Genomic DNA, 20,874 nt, shown 5'->3' on the forward strand with positions numbered 1-20,874 from the left:
CAAAAAGAAATTAATATACAAAATATTTAACTCTTACATTGCATGATTTGTTTCTTAGTTTTCTTTCTACCAAATAGCCAACTTCATCCGGATGATCTAATGCGATATGTATTCGCATGGCCTCTTTACTATTAGAAGTTTCCTTACAATGAAGACATGCTAGCTCGTGATATGAATCAGAGTTCAATTTTAAAAATGCCAAAGGATGTTCTTTCTGGATATGTGCTCTTAAGGATGGAACGGCATAAAAACTTTTTGAACAATCTGAAATTTGTAGTAATTGTAAATGATTAAGCTGTTAAAAACAAACTAATAAAAATGCTTAAAATGCTTAAATATATATATTTCTTTTTTTCAGGGTTCTGTGGCCTTTCATAAGAATAGCTTGAACCAATTCAGTTGGCCAACGACGGTCGGTTGCGCAGAGAGAGGAGAATAAAGCAAAATATTCAATTAGTAAATATTTTTCCTTTCAGCGAACTTATAACAAAAAATAAAAATAAATATAAAAAACAAAATAAAAATAATATAAATGTCAAGAATATAATTTAAATAATAAATATTTATTTACATGTACTTAGTTTTCAGAACTAATATCGCTTTCATATTCGGTTGGAATATAGATTTTTTTTTAGACTAGATGGATTTTTATTGCTTGTCTTAAATAATTTACTTTGTTTACAAAAATCAAAAAAAACATGGCATCTGCCGTCTGCCTAGTTGACAAAACATGCATTGGAAACTTATTTTTTATGAAATATAATTTATAAATAAACGACATGAAATGATAAACATGATTTCATTTTTTTTTTTGAATACTTTACTATTGAAATTAAATATTATCTTCAGAAACTTTCATTAACAATTCTCTCCCTATAATTAAGAGCCAGTTTGCAGTACATATACAGTCGACTTCGTTCAACAATGATTCAATTTCATTTTGTTCAAAAAACGCGTTCCAACAACATTACTCGTGATGTCTTTGAGAATTGGACATACATCTTCTCTTACTTGTAGATTACATAAGAAGCATTATATTGGTAAATCCTCCTTATGTGGAATGAAGTTAAGAGGTACCAGTTTACCACGCAGCTTTACCATCATCGAAATCTCATCTACAATGTATTCCTCGCCTCCAAATTGTGATTGAGTTGACTTTAAATTGCTCTGTGTAGAGACCCAGTTGCTTCATTAAGGGATTTTTTTCATAACATATCATGCACTTTCGCATTGTTTGAAATCAAAGTTATCTATGTTAAGGTCCATCTCACCCTATCTAGCAAGTTTCACCCATAATGCATACCATCCCGACCTCTCTCGAATAGTTTGAAGTGCCACTATCATCGGTAACCGGTAATTAAGGAGTGGCTGCAGCCCAGTGTCCAACATAACTATACAGTTTGGCGTATTCGTTGGCAACCGGAAGATCCGTAACAATTTTTCCACATCTTCATATTGCTTCGGTCCCCTCACTTGAGCTGCATAGAATAAGATTGATTCTGCTACTGCCTCAAAAACAGTGTACTTCATACTGTGTGCGGTATTTCTGTTTGAGAAACACCTACTCCAAGATGAGCTGATGGTAGCTTTTGCACTTGTAGGCTTTTCTCTCATATGCGTTTCCATATTCAATATTTTTTGTCAAAATCACTCCAAGGTATTTGAACTCTTTGACAATCTCTATATTTTCACCATTGTCGTTCCATTTTTCATTAAGGCAGTTTCTACATCCTCCGTTTTTGAAAATCATGATATTGGACTTTTCCACGTTTACTATTAGGTTCCAAATTTTTGTAGTGATTCTGAATATGATGCGAGAATCACAATATTATCCGCAAAACAAGAGTGCTTTAATTAATTCTCCCGCGTGTTCGATACCAGCAGGTAAGTCTTCGATAAATAGAGCGGATAAGCTTGTACTCATAGTTCTAAACTAAACCTAAAATCCACGAAAAACGCATATAACTTCTTCCTTCTTCTTATAAATGAATCCGCAATGCTTTTCAAAACAAAGTTATGATCGATTGTTGAGTAACCGGATCTAAAGCCTGCCTAAGATTCTTTTAACAGCTTATTTTCTTCAATGCACTTATCGAGCCGTGTTTGCAAAACAACTGTAAATATTTTATAACACGAATTTAAAAAACATATTCCTCGATAGTTCAACATCACAGACTAGCTTCCTTTTTTGTGGATCGGAAAAAATGATTGATTCCCTAGTTTCTTGAGGAATCATACCTGTTTCCAACACCTCGTTGTAAGCTGCAGTAAACTTACTTATTAACTCAACGGTTCTATACTTAAAAAATTCCGCTGGTAACCTATTGGAGCCTGCCGCTTTTCCATCCTTCATTTCTTTCATTGCTGCATCTACTTCTTCGTTGGTTATATCTGTGTCCAAAATTTTATCATAAATACCCAGATGTACAAATTGAAAGTTGTTTCCTTCATAAATTGGGTTTAGCAATTTTTTAAAATGGTCTGCCAAAAGCAAGGGCTCAACTTGGGATGGATTTTAACGTGTTTAACATTCAAATTGTTCACCAACTTCCAAAAGTCCTTCGAGTTCAAACAATTTGATAACCGTCTAGCTTCTATCTCAAAGTATTTTGTTTTCTTTTGGAAACACAAGGTCTTGTAAAAGGTGTTTGCTTTAAGATATTGTCTTTTAAAGTGCTCATGGCTTGAGCGACGATAAACTCTTAACCATCCAAATGATAATTTTTTTTTCTAGATCAAACCAGGGCACTAAAGCTATCGTGTGCTCTTCTAATACTGCAAAACGTTCTCGGATATGATGCTGTCATGACCTCTTCTAACTGACTCAGGTTATATTGCTGATAACTTTGGAGGGAAGTGTTAAGATTTTTTTGGTATTGAACTCTATTTTTTTGGTTCCACCTAAGTTTTGGTATGAGTCTCATAGGGTTTGAGTCCTCAGTTGCCATCGAAAGTCCACAAGTCACAACTAATGGAAAGTGATCCGAGAAAAGCACATTTTCAACTTTGAACTCAATTATTCGGTCGTTCCAATTACCGCTAATAAGGCTGTAATCAATTATCGAACTACCCTGATTGAGAAAAGTAAATTCACCTTCCTTATCCGCTCAGCTGGTTCCATTGATAATTCGAAGACCATAAGAGTTAGAAACATCCAATAAGTTTGGTCCCTTAGCGTTGCAGACTATATTTTTAGACTTCCACTCTATCCCTCTAATTCGGTTTTCGTTTCCCGCTTCATTACCAATATCTTTTTTCGATAAAATCCTTGTTATGGATTTACAGGAAACAAACTGTATTAAAAACTCAAAAAATCGCATCCTCGATTTGGTATTTTCTTCTGACACTATTAGTACTCTTGTTCTAGAATCTAGATCAGGAATTACCCTCCCTTGGACATTTTTCTTGACTTAAGTAATCATCTTACTTATATAATTTTGACTTCAGAAGAGCTAATTCCCAACCTTCACCTGTATCTGCATCAACTTCATTGACACTAATGGCTTCCACTTCATCAGATGCAAACCTAAGTAAAATTTCTTCATCAGACTGCCTATCACAAACAATTATTTCACTATCCAAGTTAATGTAGGTATTTTGGAAGGCTGCACATTATGTCTTTTGTATTTTGTATACGCAAAAAATCCTCTTGCATTTCTCTGAACTCATTTAAGGGCACACTAAAGTCTGCGTGAATTTCTCTTAGCTCTGCCAAACTTAAATCGTCTTCTTCATCCCAATGAGAAAGATTGCCAAATCCAGCGTAATAGACCTTTAAGTTCGTTGGTGATTTGTGGGCACTTTAGTTGTCAACAAAAAAAAGGATTTTTCAGTTTTCAAAAAGTCAGTTACAATCCATGACTTTTTGTTTCCTCGGTACATTGCAGGTAAAGACTTTACTCCTTCTAAACATCCTGGCTTATTGCTTTTGTCGATCGAAAGAATTTTAAGTTTTTCTTTTCCACCCATATTTGCTGCAATCATACATGTTACCCGCTCTTTTTTGTTTTTACCACCGTGAAATTTCTCACCCTTAAAAGCCAATGTTTTATTTGGAAGGCATTTATAAGAAAGTCTAGTTTCGTCGGCATTGAAGTTGTCATCTTTACTGTAACCTTCGATTAGTTTTAGTAGAACATTTTGTTTCCAATGCTCGCAGTCTTCTTGATTAATTGAGGCTCTCTCTCCAAATAGCGTTTTTTGAACAATGCTATTTCTAATTGAAACAAAAAAAAATTGTATATTGTTGTCACGTCGAACCTTCCTTTTATGAATTTATCAAGCCAACCTGTACTTGCAGCAAAATCAGTTTCTCTCATTTCAATTGCAAATCTTTCAGCCTTCTCCTTCATATTTGTCCCTGAAATTGGGAGGTTTTCATTCCTGAAGTTCCATAGAACTAACTATGGGAAGAATGAAGCTTTAAGTGGAATGAGCATTTTATATAACTTAAATTGTTCATCGATAGATTTAAATTTAAAACGTTAACGTTCTCATTTTATTTTATGTTCTTTAATAGTTAAATGTTAATTATGTTTTGTATTTTTTGCGTGTGTTAGCCTTTAATTGTATTATTATCTTACTTACAACTAACACATGCACTTATGATGAGCCTCTGATCGTAGTTTGAAGCTTGCTATAAGCTAACTACTTTCTGAAATTCGAAAGTGTAAAAGAATCGTCAACTGGATAAATTATAATTGAATTCCAAATAAGGTCATGAGAGTATTCTTCCTCAGCTCTTATGGCTTTTTCACGCACTTTTGAAAATTCTTTCTATGCTAGTTTTTGAACATCTAGTATCTTGAATGTTGTGTTTCGAGAGCCTTATCTTGCCTTGACAGTTGTCCAAATATTTTCAATGGGATTGAAATATGGATAATAGGGTGGGAAATGTAGAACTTTATGTCCCATGCCGTGAATGATATCGTCAATCTTGCTTGCTTGTGTGTCCATTAAAATAACTGAAGGTTCCTTCAAATTGTTCTTGGATACATTTGCAGAAATTTGAAAAATTCATGTCGTCGCGATAGTCTCCCGTTTTTGTTGTAGATTTGAATAAAAGTATGGAGTTTTTCACGAAATCTTTTTCACCACCTGCATGCGCCATTATAAGTCTGTGTCGCTTTAAAATTGGCCTCTTCAACCTACTGCTACCGTCATCAATCCAAGCCCGCGCTCTTGTATCTGAGCTATGAATATAGCTTTCATCCAAATCCCGGATTTTCCTCAGATACTTCACTCGCATGAGTTTAATATAATTTCTTTCACAGAGGAGTTTCCGGTTGTTTCGTTTTTTTTGCAACTAAAACCGTTCCTCTAAGGATCCTGTTTGGAGATGTAATACTTAAGTTAAGCTCCTGATCTTGCTGGACTCGTTTTCTCAACACTTTTAAACATATCATCATTTTTTACTCCTGATAGGCCGAATAGCTGATATGTCAAATTCATGTATTCCAGTTTTCAACTTCGTATGCTGTACTTTTTTTTATTTCGTGGCTGCACAATTCCAGTAGTTTCCACGGTGATTGCGTAACTCACAGGATTTTCAAGAAACGAATTCTTTGCTTCTTTCAGTTTGTCATTATATATCTTAACAACTATCTTACGCGCCTAGCTTCCAATAGGTTTTCCTCTTCTGAATGGATCCATTAAAATTTCTTGTAAATGTATTTCGATGTATAACTCTTAGTTGTTTTTTTTTAATTGAATTGAAAATCAAAGCAAATATCATTTAAATACCTTAATACCCTCTGATGCCAATATTCTTTCTTACTAACTCGTAGGTAAAAATTATTCAAACTCGTAAACACTAATCTATTTAATAACATTAGTCTACAATTAATAAAAACCCCAAAGATCAAAAAAATAAATGAAAAATATAGGCTTACCCCATAAAATAAATATAAACACAACGCCCTCGGAATCTTTCTGTTGCTAAGACACACATCATAAAATATATTAATAATCAATAATCCCTTTTTTGTCAACTAACATCCTTAGCGCTTCAGTGTGATCGCATCATTGGTAACAGGGATTTTCTGTCTTCTTCAGAATTAAAGAGTAAATCAGAGAAATTAATAAAGAACTGCGCAGTAGAATCCAACTGAATTGGTTCAAGCTATAAGTAATATTAATAAGTTACTGTTCACACAGAAAGTAGCTCCGTTTACCAGGTTCGTAAATTGATTCAAGATAACAGAATAAGGGGGAATAGTATCTATACTCTGTTCAACAAAGTAGTCACTACAGTGAAGACAAAAAGTTAGCTTGAATAAGCGTGTCGCTTTTTGTTTTCAAAGCTTTATAAACTAAAAGCTCCTTAAATATGTTAAAAAAATAACTTAAAAAAATAATGCAGACATATAAAAATTGTGTACAAATTAAATACTATATAACAACTTACCTTGACATTTTAAACTAGTTATGTTTTCAGTCATTTTTTGTAAAATATTGACTGGTTTTTCAATTAAATCACTTAAGCGATTACCGCATTCGTAGATACTTTTGACTAACGTGCTATTTTTATGATAAATCCTTCTGTGAACAGCCACGTTTCCAGGAATTGTACTTCGATAAGCACATTCAGCACATTGATATCGACACATTGAGTGCTTTGCGCGTACATGCCCAACAATATTATGAGCCCTTGTACTTTTATAATGACAATAGGCACAGTCCAAAAATATTTTTAAATCGGCGCTGTTATGAACAAACGAAATGTGTACAATGAATTTAAAAGCTTCATTGGTTGAAAACCAACAATCATTAAGGGTACATTTATACAATCCAAAATAGTTTGAAACCAAAGGCATTTGTCGATAAACCATTCTTGTCGGTATCATTGGCATACTTGGCTTTGATTCTTCTAATTCCATTTTTGTATCTACATCCACTGGCTCAATGTAGGGTTTATGGGCTTCATGGACTAATTTATCATTTGACGTTGTCGGTGACGTATGTATAACTGTCATTATATTCGAAGCAGGTTTGATCGAAGGAGACTGAAGCTGCTCTGAATCTGTTTTAGGGCTAGGAGCGATGATTGCTGAGTCGGAAACTTCGTTGTCAATATTAATATCTTGAAGGAGATTCTCAAATTTAGCTAATTGTGAAGTGGTTGGACGTTGGTGCTCCTGCTCCGTTAGCAATACGTCCTTTATGTCAAGTGGAAATTCGTCCAAAAATTCTTGTTCCAAGTTTTGAGCATCTTTTTCCGTCACGCGATTGAATTCGTCTTGTTCTTCTTCTTCTTGATCGTTAGGCATAATTTCGTTTACAATTTCACCATTATCTAAGGCAGCGATTATGCATTTCTTCACATTTTGAGGCTCTACAAATCGTAAACCATGATGGTCACGTTGATGTTTATGTATATTTGCCTCATTCAATTGTACAAAATTGCACAAATTGCACACATGCAGGTATATTACTACCAAATCTGGAGAATACAAGTAGTTGGATCGAATTTTACCATTTAAACATGTACTTGTGCGATATTGATGAGAACGTATGTCTTCCCTGTAAGGTTTCACTAAGTCGCAAACTGCACACTTGAATCCGTATTCACCGGTGTGGTATGAAAAATGCGCATGGAAATTTACAAAATTGTCTTCCAATTCAGCCTGGCAAAATACACAATTAACTTTATAACGGTTGCGATGGCGAACAGCTAGTGGGATATTTGCTTCAAGATTGTCGATCTCTTCGGAAGTGAGACGAGATGTATACGATTCGGTTTGATGTTGAACGACGTAATGATTTGTAAGATCGAGTGGGCGTTTGTTGCATAGAACACAAGTTTTAGTTGAATTTAGAGTCATGCTGATGTTATTATTTAAATGTGTGGGAACTTTTTGTGTTGTTTTTTTGGAAGTATTAACTGGTTTTGAGTTGATTGCAACAAGTATGGGTTTTTCTCCAAATTCCTGTTTTTCAAATATCACTTCATTTTGTGTCTTAGGTGTTGGCTTTGCGATTTGAGGTTTTAGAACTGGCATCGACATCGAAGAAACAGCTTTGTCTTCTTTGCATTTTGTCCAGTTCTTGATTTCATTTTCTGATAACCTGTACAAGATAACCCGCAATGAAGGATTAAATGGATCCTTATCGATGTTTTTGTAATTTTCATTGAACTCATTCTTGATATTACGATGTTCTTCAATATCAAACTCATCCGTTTCATCTGCTGATTCTGTATCTGGATAATTTTGAACAGCGTATTTGCCATCAACAGAGGAACGCCGGAAAACACTTTTTATAGGGTCCGTAGGTTGGTTTTTTTCAACTGAGGATATTTGCAATTCACTGCAAGTCTGTCTTCTTTTTCCAATTGGCGCCGCCGATAGTCCTGCTTTTGAAATAGAGGAATTCAATTCACTCTCGTTGCTATTATTGGACTGTAAATTCGTTTTTGATTTTTCATTGATATTGTCCGATGATGGAAACGAAGGCGTCTTTTTACCCGACGCACTACACAGCCTTTTGCCATCATTAGTTGGAAGTAAACATTTTTCAAATATATCACTGTATTCTTTGAAAGTGCAATTGAGATTCTCCAGCTCTCGGCAACCTCGTTTTGGCTGGGATTGTTTTGGTTTTTCTGGCGATTTATTTAATTGGTCATTTGTTTTTCGTCGTAAGCGTTTTGTTTTTTTATTTTTAGCAGACGATGAATTTTGTTTATCTACATTAACTTGTTCTGGTTTGTCTGCTTTTGTATCGCTTTTTGTGGAATCGGTTGACTTCCGAGCAGAATTTTTACGTGACTTCGAAGGTGTAAAGTGAGGTGAGCCTTCTTTTGTCTGTCCCAAAGCAGACATTACAATTTGTACAACTTTTCTTATATTTGATTCCGTATTGTTAATAGGTACGTTTTGTTCCATGTCAACAGAGTCAATTGTTACAGTTGAAGATGAGGAATCATTACGCTGTCTTGATTTAGTGGAAGATGATGAATTGATACGTTGTCTTGATATTGCTTTCCCGACAAAACTCATAACCACCGTTTCATCATCTTTTTCTGTGTTCATTTTAGGAGTTTTCCTTCCACTTTCGAAGTCGGGAGAATTTGTTCGTGATTTAGATTTTTTCCTGCCACTCTCCAAATCAGAAGAATTTGCCCGTGATTTTGGAGTTTTTCTGCCACTTTCTCTATCAGAAGAAATTTTTCTCTTTGGATTCGCAGAATCCGAATTGGAAGGACTTCTGTTTGGAGTAACATTTTTTTTGTTTCCGTTTTCAGATCCAGATGAATCCTTGCGGGCTTTTCTGTTGGTGGTTGTAGTGGTTTGTGGACTAACAGCAGCAGCTTCCACAGAATTTTCTCCGACCACAATTGGTAAAAGGTTTTTCTCTTTCTGTCTTTCCTGCTTTTCCATTTCTTTCAGTCGCTTATGTTCTCCATATGTTGTTGCCGTAGTGGAAGTCACTTTTACAACTGATTGACTTCTGTAAGTAGGTCGTTCGGCATAGCAATTCATTAGAAGGGTTGCAGACTCACGGATGCTGAGATTATGAATTGGTGAGTCTTTAATTTGTTTGAGTTTTTGCACAATACGAGGATCATTTAAGTTCAATTTCGGCATTAATGAATTCTGGTAGGCGTAAGATGCTTGTACATTACTTTGAATCTGTTTTGATGAACAATGTCCATGGTTTTGAAATTGTTCTTGATGTTGTTGTTGTTGATGAAACTGTTGTTGGTGCAGTTGTTGTTGCTGCAACTGTTGTTGTTGATGTACTGCAAACTGTTGCTGTTGCTGTAGATAGTGCATGTTTTGTTGGCGCATCTGTTCATTATATTGAAGATTTTGTTGTTGCAGATGATTTCGTTGAAATTGTTCTTCGTGCATATTATTAGAATCGAAGGAAACTTCAACTTTATCATTATTAGTAAAGGTGTTAGTTTGTGTTTGCGAAATGAATTTATTTTCTAATATAGTTACTGAGTTATCTTTTGTTTGTATTGATGATTTGTTAACCAAATCACCTAAAAGTTCCTCCAGTTGAATACCAGTTTTCTCACAGAGCTTTGTATAAATATCATTAAGTTCGATCAGACCCATACTGTTAAGATCTTTTATTTTGCTAGGGCTAGACGATTCGATCCCCTTTTCAGTATCTAATTGATTTGTAAATGATTCTTCCTCAACAACTTTAGGTGGTTGTACAGTTAATGGAATATTTTCTGGAGATGGTTCAGATTCTAAACTGGGGGCCGCTTCGATTTCTATATTAGTTACAGAAGTTTTTTCAGTTTCAGGAATATTATTTATTTCATCTTCGTCTGAATCTAGCAACACTACGGTTGGAACGTTTTTTGGTTTTGATGATAAATCTCTTCTTGTAAAAAGCTCAGAATCTGTACTTTTAACGGATGCTACAACAGATCCAGCCGCGGTGCTATTTTGATTTGACTCATCGTCATCATCTGACACATAAAGTGTTCTTGAGTTTTTAATCTTCTCTTTTTTCTTTTTAGAACTTTTCTTTGATTTTTGTGAACTACCGCTCTGGATTTCATCTGGATGCTTTTGTTTTTCAGACTCATGATTTTCAGTCTCGGAACCATCATAATTATCTTTTGCATGATTTTGTGTTTTCTTCTTAAGTTTGTGCTTTTTCTTCTTTTTTCTTTGAACTAAAACTCCATCATCATCAGAAATATTTGATGAGTGATCTGAGGATTTCCGATGACGACTTTCTATATTTTTGGGTGTTAAAATTGGGCTTTTTTTGTGTGATGGGGAATTTTCTCTTTCGAGGCCTTTTCCCGATACAATCGCAGTCACAGAATTTCCATCAAGGTTATCAATTCTGTCAAATAGATCCTTATTTACAAGGTCATCATGGTTTGTTGATTGGCTTGTGGAAGGTTTATTTAAAGAAATTTCAGACAAAGAAATACTACTTGTGTTTTTTCTTGTTTGACAATCTTTAACTTCATTGTCAGTGTCTGATAAAACTTCTAACTCTTCAATGCATATCATTGAATTCGAACCATTTTGAGTGCTCTTTTTTGAAGTATTTGATGGCTTAGCATCTTTGGTACTTTCGGCAGTTATCTCTTTTTTTGTTGAACTCTGATTTTCATTTTTCGATGTACCGGGTGGTTTGTCGTCATCATCTGAAACAAGATCAATGGCTTCTCCTCCACCTTCAAAAATCGCAAGTATATGGGGTGGAAATACCTGAAAAAAGTGTAAATTAGAAGACTGTTGTTCAATCAGTGGAAAATTTTATACCAACCATATATGACTTAAGAGTCTTATAACGCTTTTTGATTGCAAATTCACATGTTGTTGCAACTCTTGCTGGAAGGCTGGTAGAAAACAAAACGTTTGTTAAACTAAATATTAATTTAAAATAAAAGCTACAATGGGTTACAATAATAATGTTTTAGAATCATACAGGTTAGATTAGGTTAAAGTGGCTGAGGATTTAGAATCCACGCACTTAGGCCAAAAGAAAGGCCCATTGTGATACCACATGAATCTAGAGAATTACTTCTTACTAGTCGAACCATTTTGAGCTTTTTATAAAGCGAAGAAGATTTTTGATATCCTTTTTAGCTAGTTCACTGGGATTATCAAAAGAGAAGTCTCCCAGATGAAGTTTGCGTCTTAGTGAAAGAGCAGAGCAAGTGCATAGAAGGTGAGAGAGAAGACATTTGAGGCTACACCAAGTCGTATTGCGTGTCTGCCTATAAGACAGTATCCCGTAGGGAGCTTATATGAAGTCTGCTTTGAGATAACAAGTCTTTAGAGCGCTTTAGGTCCAGTAAGGCCCATATGAGTTTTGTGGCTGAACATGTTTGTAAATTGTGCTACCTAGAGTTTACTATCGCAAAAGCTGTTTCTTTTAGCAGAAGTTTACATGCAGCTATCGGTATACCTATCTACTCCCTTTCAGGTGAAATAGGCATGACGGTTCCATTTATAGCGAATTCAGCGGCTCTAAAATTGCCTGTGATGTCTCTGTGGCCCGGCAGCCAACAGAGGTAAATGTTAAATTACTGCGCCATCTCCATAAGAGACAATCGGGAATCGAGGGCCGTTTCAGATTTGGTTGAGACACCGTCAAGAGATTTAATAGCAGCCTGACTGCCAGAAAAGATGCGGATATCTGAAGTTGATATCACGTTTATTCTAAGCCAGGAGAGGACCTCTTTGATCGTTAAAATTTCCGCTTGGAAGACGCTACAATGATTAGGGAGGCGGAATGAGATGCTTGGCTAGGCTTTTCTGAGTACACACCACTACCAACTCCCTCATTTGTTTTTGAACCATCTGCAATTAATTAATTTCTGGATGGAAAGGATACCTGGAAGTTTTCTCCAAATTGGGGTTTTGGAAAAGTGTAGTCTATGTACTTTGGTATAGAACTAAAAAGGTTCAAAATGATGGAGTGCCCCACATTGTTGTTGGTCTATTGAGATGAGGCGTTGAGTTTTATAGCTGTACTCCTTGCCACTTGTTTGCTGAAGATGTCGAGGGGTGTCAGATGGAGGAGAGTGTCTAACGCTGCTGAGGGTGTGGTTCTCATTTACAAAACGATTCTAGAGGGTTATCGATTTTACGGTTTCAACAGTAAACGTAAGTAAAACACATTATATTCCTTTTTTGTCATAAAGTTTAAACGTTGACATTATGTGTAAAATACTACATCAATGTTGGTTTTAAGTGCTGAACAGGTTAAGGTTTATTGCCAAAACACGGTGTTTCGCTTTCGCTCCTCAAAAACAGTCCAGCGGTGTCTAACCGCGAGATCTTGGTGGCGAGTTTATATCGCCACGACAAGAAATTTCGCGGCCAGGAAGTGTATCTTGAAATAAAGCCATATTCGCTCTAGTTGTGTGGCATACCGTCTGATTGAAAACACATATTCTTTAAGTCGTATTCTTTAATAGCAGGGAAAAAGTGTTATCATAAAACCATTACTCTCCAAATTGACGGTGTCGTCCAAACACACTTCCGGACCAAATATTGATTTTTTTGTGGATGTAATGGCCTTTCTTCAATTAGTTGAAGATTCTCAGAACAGTCAGAACCCCAAATACAATAATTTTGTTTATTAACATATCAACCGAGCTTCGTAGCTGAAGAAAATTTTGTTCGAAAAATCGCCAACCACTCTGTCCAGAACTCATTGGACGTATCTACGAGAAAGGTGAATGTGCGCGCCACCTGATCCACGGTCTTCCTCTACTGCGCTGTCCTGTGGGTGTAGATTCGAAGACTTTCCGGGCCGGAGCATTGGTTTCCATGCGCTCTACGTGACCCAGCCATCTTAGTCGTTGGACTTTTACCCTTCTGGCTAAGTCTACGTCGTCGCTGTAAAGCCCGTACAGATCGTCGTTCCACCTTCTCCTCCACTCCCCTTCGATGCATACGGGACCTTAGATCAGACGAAGAACTTTTCTCACGAACCGACCCAAGGTGCTTTCATCCGCTTTTGTAATAGTTAATGCTTCTGCATCGTATAGCAGGTCGGGGATGATAATGGTCTTATATAGCAACACTTTGGAGAGAGGACTTTACCACTCAATTGCTTTCTTATGTAAAGTGGGCCTATGTATTGTGGGTCTACCTCACCTACTAAGCTATGGGGGATATTGGATGGCTTCCCCAAGCCGAATATGGATGTTGGCTAGAAAGCCTATCTGTTCCAAGTTTGAAGTGAAAACCCATTTTTGCCGCCTCAATACTCACAAAAGGCCCATTGACATCACAATGAGTTCTTCCGATTATGTCAATGTCATCAGCATATGCTAGTAATTGGACAGACTTTTAGAAGATTGTGCCTCTAGTGTTGACGGTTAAGTTCTGCACTATTTTTTCAAGTACGATGTTAAAAAAATCGCATGGCAGCGTATCACCTTGTCTTAAATCTTTTTTGACATCGTCGGTCATCCTGCACAAACGGACAAGTTTGGAAGGGATGCCAAAACTAGACATGTAGACATGGCTTTATACAGTTAGTCCCTGTAGATGTTGTCATATGCGGCCTTGAAATCGATGAAAAGATGGTGGGTGTCGATTTGGTGTTCTTGGGGTTTTCCATGATCTGCCGTAATGTGAATATTTGATCGACTGTGGACTTTACCGGTCCAAAACCACACTGATAAGGACCTATCAGGTTGTTGACGGTGGGCTTTAGACGTTCACATAATACTAATACTAATAATTTCTTCCGACCATATCTTACAGATAATGAGGCACAGGCATTACCATATCTGTAACCAATTTAATATCTTTGCTTGCGAGGTTGGACGAGGACGATTATGTAAACTAGAATCTCGTCTTAAAACAATATACGGCTGTGGCAGAATCACCATTTTTATAGTAGATTTTAACAATTTGTATGCGTTATGCGATAGTTGAGCGATCCATTTTCGTAAATGTAGACTTTCAACTGAAAAACAATTTAATTTAGGTTTAACAATTTAGTTTGACAGATGTCGAATTCCAGACCTATACTTTTGAAACCGCAAAATGGATAAAATGTTACTTTGAAATAAGACCCAAGCTCATTGACAAAATTTGAATAAAAATGGTTAAACTTCAAATTAGCTACACTAACCCTTCCAGGCTTTAAGAGCTTTGAATAGAATGAGTTAAAAGCCTATGATAAGTAATAGCTGTTAAATGTTAATTATAATTCAAAATCCTTGTTGGGCTGATTTATTTAAATTAATGGATTCAAAAACTTATAATAACTATCATTTTATAGTTCATTCTTTTTATTTAAAAAAAAACTTACTTTTTATTTGAATTAAACCATTGCAGCAACTTGACATATTTTTCATTTTTGATGGGATCTTTTGCAGTGATGTACTCCAGAAATGGAATATATTTTTTTATCTCGTTGAACCTCTTTCGATCCAACCTCCTTCTTGCATTCTAAAACAAAAAAATTAAAAGATTTATAATAGTTAGGTCTATTTTTTTAATTTTTGTAAGAATTGTTGTGAATCAAATGATTTAATTCTTATGTAAGTGCAGTGTTCATGTAACAAGTGTAAGTTTTCATATTTTTTCGATTTTATCAAATTTTAATGAATTTATTAATGCAAATATAGATTAATTACCACACCTGATGATGTTTATGGCTAAATCACAAACACGCTTCAGCTTCGGCTTCGTCTGCGTTACGGTGGGCCTGCTTCGATGTTGATTTGAATGACATTTCTATTATATCATAACTCCAAAGAGCAAATATTTTGTTTGTTGACATTTTTTTACAGCTGTTGAGATAATTGAACTAGAGCTTCCGTTTGAAGTCACATTACGTAACATTACGTTCTTTTCCTTACGATTGTCAAACGAAACGTGAAGTCGAAGCTCCATTGTGATAGCATGCATTGAATTCCTATGGCTGAACTCGTATACGTCAGACGACCGAAGCTGAAGCTTGTTTGTGTTTCAGCCATTATAGACATGAACGAAACGTCGTGACAATATAAATAATTGTTTATTTTTTTTGATTGACCTAAAGCCTGTCATCAATATTCTCATCACTTTGAAAAAATTTCACTTCCAGCAACAGCAAAAAGATTAATATTTAGAACAAGTTTCGGCGTATTGAAATTTGGTATGAGTTGGCTTAGGTTACGATTATTATTCTATGAATACTTAACGATATTATTTTCTAAAAATTGTGGCTACAATATAATTTTTTAAAAATAGAGTGTGTTAATGTAGCTTGCTCTGATATCAGAGTTCAAAATTAAAAGTTCCCTGCAGTTAACAAGCAGTTAGTTTTTTAGATGATTAAAACTTTTGCTTCTGTAACATTTACCTTTAATTGTTCATACGGAAAATTACAACACTTTATATTCAAACAATTTCCCTCACAAGATACAAATTCATTATGAGTTGTTTCTTGTATGGTTGTGAGATTACAAATTCATTATGAGTTGTTTGGTATTGAAATTACAAATTCACTATGAGTTGTTACTTAACCTGTATTTGAAGTCGTTTTGGCATAGCTGCCTTGATTTCTGCCATTTCGGAATGTGATCCATTGCGTCCAAGCGAACCGAATTCAATGGAAAGCTATGGCGCCTTCCTTTTGTCTTCAAATGCTGAGTTGTGGAAGCGTGGTTCAAAGGACTTGAATCAATGGTAGTTTTTTGACGCTTTGGAGTGTTCGAAATTGAAGTAGGACGTCCCCTATATGCTATAGCCAACTTAAAATCGAAGAGAGACATATACGATACGTGTCGCTCTTTGGCCGCCACAAAATCCATGTATTGACAACAGACAAATCTAAAAAGTGGAACTTTTTCGATCGTATGTCAATTCGACAAAAACCAAGCATAGAATCTAAAAGGTCAACACCACCCATATACTTATTTTATTCATCTATTATCTTTGGGCAGTCAACATCTACGTACTTTTTGTCCTTCCTTGAGTACCTCCTTTTTTGTTGTTGTGGTATTAGCCCCTATAAACGTGGATAGCATATTCACAATTTTATTATCAAACCACGACACAAAAGAAACATTGGCGCCTTAAATGGTAGGATTCTTTTCTATCATATTTCCACGCCCTCTTTTCTTTTCTTTTCTTTTCTTTTCTTTTCTTTTCTTTTCTTTTGGAACTTCAATGTTGGGAACTCTATTTTGTTTAACGGTCCCCAATGGAAGAAGACCCGCTTTGGTTAGATGCACTTGAAGTTTTGGACTGTTGAACCAGTTGTCAAAGTACATTTTGTGGTTTATATGTCTTGGCACCGTTGAAACCAACCTGGACACAACATTTCCGCTTACACCCGAATCTGGAAAACCATCTGGTATAACGCTGCTCTGCTCCCCTGAGAATATATCAAAATCAATTCCGCTTGAAACGAAGTTTTTGTAACCCCATTTGTGTGGCTTTTTTAGATTATACTGCTTAAGGTAATGTCGACACTTAGTGGGAATTGTTTGTTCGTCCTCTGAAGAAGTCGTTCCCTTATATTTAGGAGTGGCCTGACTTTGAAAAGCTGGTCTGGTCCAGGTTGACCAAATCGAACAAATTTATCATTATCACCGAAATAGAAAGATTTTTTTATTTCCTCTTACCTCTTTCCTAGTTGGGTAGAAGGCAATTTTATGAGGGACGTGAAAAGAGAAATACCGACAAATTGTTCCATTTCACTTCGCGTTATGTTGACTGGCTTATTTATGTTCTTTTGCACTGCTTTTCTGTTGGATTTCTCAACAATCATATCAAACAGTTCTCCCGTGAAAAGAAAAATATTCAGCAGGGGTCTCTAAAGAGGACATTTCTCCTGTTAGCTCTTTTGTCTCTAAAAAGGGATAATCGCTGTCCAAGATACCAAAGCGGTACTTTTCCAATAGCAGTTGCGCAATCCAAGCAGTCGGCATTTAAAAATTAAAAGCCATATATGGCTTCCTGTGCAGTAGAGGGTTAAATGAAACCAATGAAAGAAATAATAGTTTAATTTATCGGATTTGACTTCTGTCGGGTGGTGAGATTGATTTTCAATTGATTTTTTTTGACAGACCCGCGTGACTTCTTTGCCATTTATGTTCAGTATAGTTTGACAAGTCATAATGATAAAAATCAGACCTATTGGTATTTTTAATTAAAAAAACTCCTTTTAAATTTTAAATTATCTTTTTAATGAATCCGCTTAGGAGTTCATATAAGGAATGAATGAAAAGAAGGAACAAATGTATTTAAACATAAAAGATTAGCGAATTCCCCCATTATTATACAAAAACTTAGGCTACTTTTATTTGAATTTTACAAGTGATGACAAAGAAAGTTATATAAGTGAATAACTAAAGTATTGTATTTTCCTTAAGGTGCAAACTCAATAAGACCAAAACATCCTATACAAATTGGTCAGCTGAATTACGATATAAATATAAATATAAATATTTACCAATTTTGGTAATAAGTACTTAGAGCTGTAGGGATAAGCGCCCTGTTAGAATATCAAAGCCTGGTAAAGCCATGTACTCTAAACTTCTTGCTTCATCTAGTGCATCTGTATGGGATGGAACGGACTTCTCAGAATGGTTTGAAACAACTGCAGGTGTTCCACAGGGCGGTATTTTAAGTCCATTACTTTTTTCTTTGTTAGTTGACGACATTCCAATTACTACAGTTTAATGCATCCTATTTTTGTGTTTCAAATCATTTCAAAATTGGTATATCTTTTGTGTTTCAAATCATTTCAAAGTTAGAAAAAATTGTGTGTTTCAAATCATATTAAAATTGAGTTAACGCTATCAAAATCTAGTGTAAAATTAATAACAATAAACATACAAATGTATCTTTTTTCTCACAAACTTAACCTTCAATTAAATAAGAATTATAACCCATTTTAGAATATTTATATGTACATACTATATTATTAGCAACTTTCATTTTTTATTGTTCACATTAAAAATTGTAAGGAAATGTCAAATCAGGCAGACGGAAGAAAAGCCATGCTCTTATTCTTAAGAAATGAAATTTGCAAACAATTGTTTGTATAGTAAAGAAATTATCGATCTATCTGTCTGTGAAGAAAAACCCACGATGCTAATTGTAAGTAATACATAAAGTTCCAGGGAATTATCTTAATTTTTGACTGTATTATTGTAGGAATCCTATGACAATTATGTGTGAAAAAAAATATCGACTAAATACTGGCCATGACGGATGTTCACTAAAAATATTACGAAGAGCAAGAAATGTGTTTTGATATGTATGTACGTCCATTATCATACAAATTTTCCACAATCTTTAGACGCTGCTTTATTAGGTTCCTCTTCATGGAAATTTGACATAGACTGAAACAAAGAAATGTCAAATAAATTTAGACAAAACACTTAAAATTAAGGTGTGACTCACAACTAACTTCGTGCAATTAAAAATGGGTGTTTCTTAACGTGTTGTTTTCAATCTGGCAATACTTTTTTTGCAATTGGTCATTTTGACAGCTGCAACAAATTTGACTCATGCTCAGTTTGGTTTGCTGTTTTAATAGTTCTGAACAAGTCTTTCAAATCGTGCAATTACCAACATAATGGGTCGGTAGCATACAGCAAACGAAACAATCAATTATTGAACAAAACTTTTGGTAAGCGCATTATCTAGCGTTGTCCTCGAAGATCGTTTTATTTAACACCGATGGACTGTTTTTTGTTAGGTTATGTGATTTCGCTTGTCTAAAGTAGAAAAACTCGAGACAATTGACACCTTAAAAAAGAGTTGCTACACAAATTATCGAAAATTAATAAGAGCCGAGCTACGGAACCAGAACCTAATGACTAACAACTCTCAACCATTCCTGTGTGAATGCATTTCAAGTATGAAGGGGACCTACAGTTTTTGTATGCCGAATCCGAAAGGCTGGGAAAAGTACGATAACTCAGGCGACAAAGTTTAATGACGGATTTGTAGAACAGTTAAAAACAAGCATTTTTTACTATGGGAGGGGGTGGTCTATCTCCCCCTGTCTAGGCGAAAGTAGCAATTTAAAAACATACATATGTACGTTAAATGGAAAACAAATAATTAAAAAATGTTGGTAATACTTACAACTAAGTTTTATAAATTTTTTAAAAGCCAACACTTTTGTCTATTAGCTTGTTTTTGAATCAATTAAAAATTATGCATGGTTTAAAAAAAAAAAAATTGTAAACTCAAAAAAATTGTTTTAAACTCAAAATTTGTGCCAAAAAAAGTTGACAAAAATGGTTTGAAGGGTAATTTTTTAAAACTTTCAGATTATATACTATTATTTTTTTTTTAGAATTCATTGCTCTAATTTTTTTTGTTTGATCAAAAACTGAAAACTAGATGGTTTTATGTCTTCTAGTTCTAGGACAGCATGACCCCCACCTTCCCATAAACATTCCACTGTTGCATACACCCAAACTCGCATCACCATTATTAATATGAAAATAAGACCACTCAAGCAAAAAAAAATTAAATTCAAATAGTAGCTGTGGTTATTTTCAATTTTCTCAAAAACTAAGAGCCATTAAATCGTCTAGTTTTAAGTTTTTGATCAAAAACAAATAAGAGCAATAAATTCTAAAATAAAAACAATACCCGCGTTTTGTTAGAAAATCTATCAATAGTATAGTAGGATTTTACACGAATAACAAAAACAATATCCATAGTATGAATACTAGCGATAAAAGTTAGAGTAGAATCTTACTATGGATGGGCTTTTTGACATTTATACGAGTTTCGAATGGATCTTATGTGATTTCGTTCTCAAATGTTGGTACGATTGATATTGCATCTGTAACTCGATGGCTGTGTTCGTTGAGTAGTTGTGCATTTGAAATCATGTTGATATTATTTAGTTTTGTTAGTGAAAATGGACTAACTGGGTTTATTTTGCAAGAGAAAACAATAGAAGAGATAATTAAGTTTTGCTATGTTTCCACCAAAGATTTATCTCAGTTTAGATTAAATAAATCTTTTTGGCGTTTCCACCGAACAAGAAGATTTAAACATGATTAAGTTTGACAGCACTTTCTTAAATGTAAATAGTGTTTCGATGTTTCTTATGAAGTGAGATAGTTTGATTCGTGTTAAACAATAAAGAACTGAATAGTTCAGCACCATATACATAAGAATATGCTACCTAATCCATGTGATTTTTTTGTAATTTGATTTAAACAAAACAATATTTTTTTGTACACAAACATGCTATTTGCAACAGACCATAATGCATTATCTGTTAAGCCAACTCCTCCACAAAGGTTTTTCTTCTCAAATTTTGACTCATTTCAACTCGATTCAGGTATATAACAAATTGAGGCGATCTTCAAACTCTCTTCAACAAGACATGTTAATGTAGTAATCTACGAACAAACCCCCTCCTTGAAGCAATTGTTAAATTAACTTTTTTTAT

General features: G+C 34.9%; 1 protein-coding gene across 2 annotated transcripts in view; it reads right to left on the reverse strand.

Moving 5' to 3' along the window:
* The window catches only part of LOC129954145 (uncharacterized), a 35,678-nt gene that overhangs the window by 3,142 nt on the left and 11,662 nt on the right, over positions 1–20,874 (reverse strand). For both annotated transcript variants that reach the window (XM_056067861.1, XM_056067860.1), the window contains exons 2-5: positions 14,764–14,903; positions 11,251–11,323; positions 6,407–11,192; positions 38–264 (exon numbers count right to left, since the gene is read on the reverse strand). In XM_056067861.1, the coding sequence (XP_055923836.1) occupies positions 38–264; positions 6,407–11,192; positions 11,251–11,323; positions 14,764–14,903 (5,226 nt within the window). The remainder of the gene's footprint in view (positions 1–37; positions 265–6,406; positions 11,193–11,250; positions 11,324–14,763; positions 14,904–20,874) is intronic.

This window comes from Eupeodes corollae, chromosome 1 (genome assembly GCF_945859685.1).
Source record: "Eupeodes corollae chromosome 1, idEupCoro1.1, whole genome shotgun sequence".
Lineage (NCBI taxonomy): Eukaryota > Metazoa > Arthropoda > Insecta > Diptera > Syrphidae > Eupeodes > Eupeodes corollae.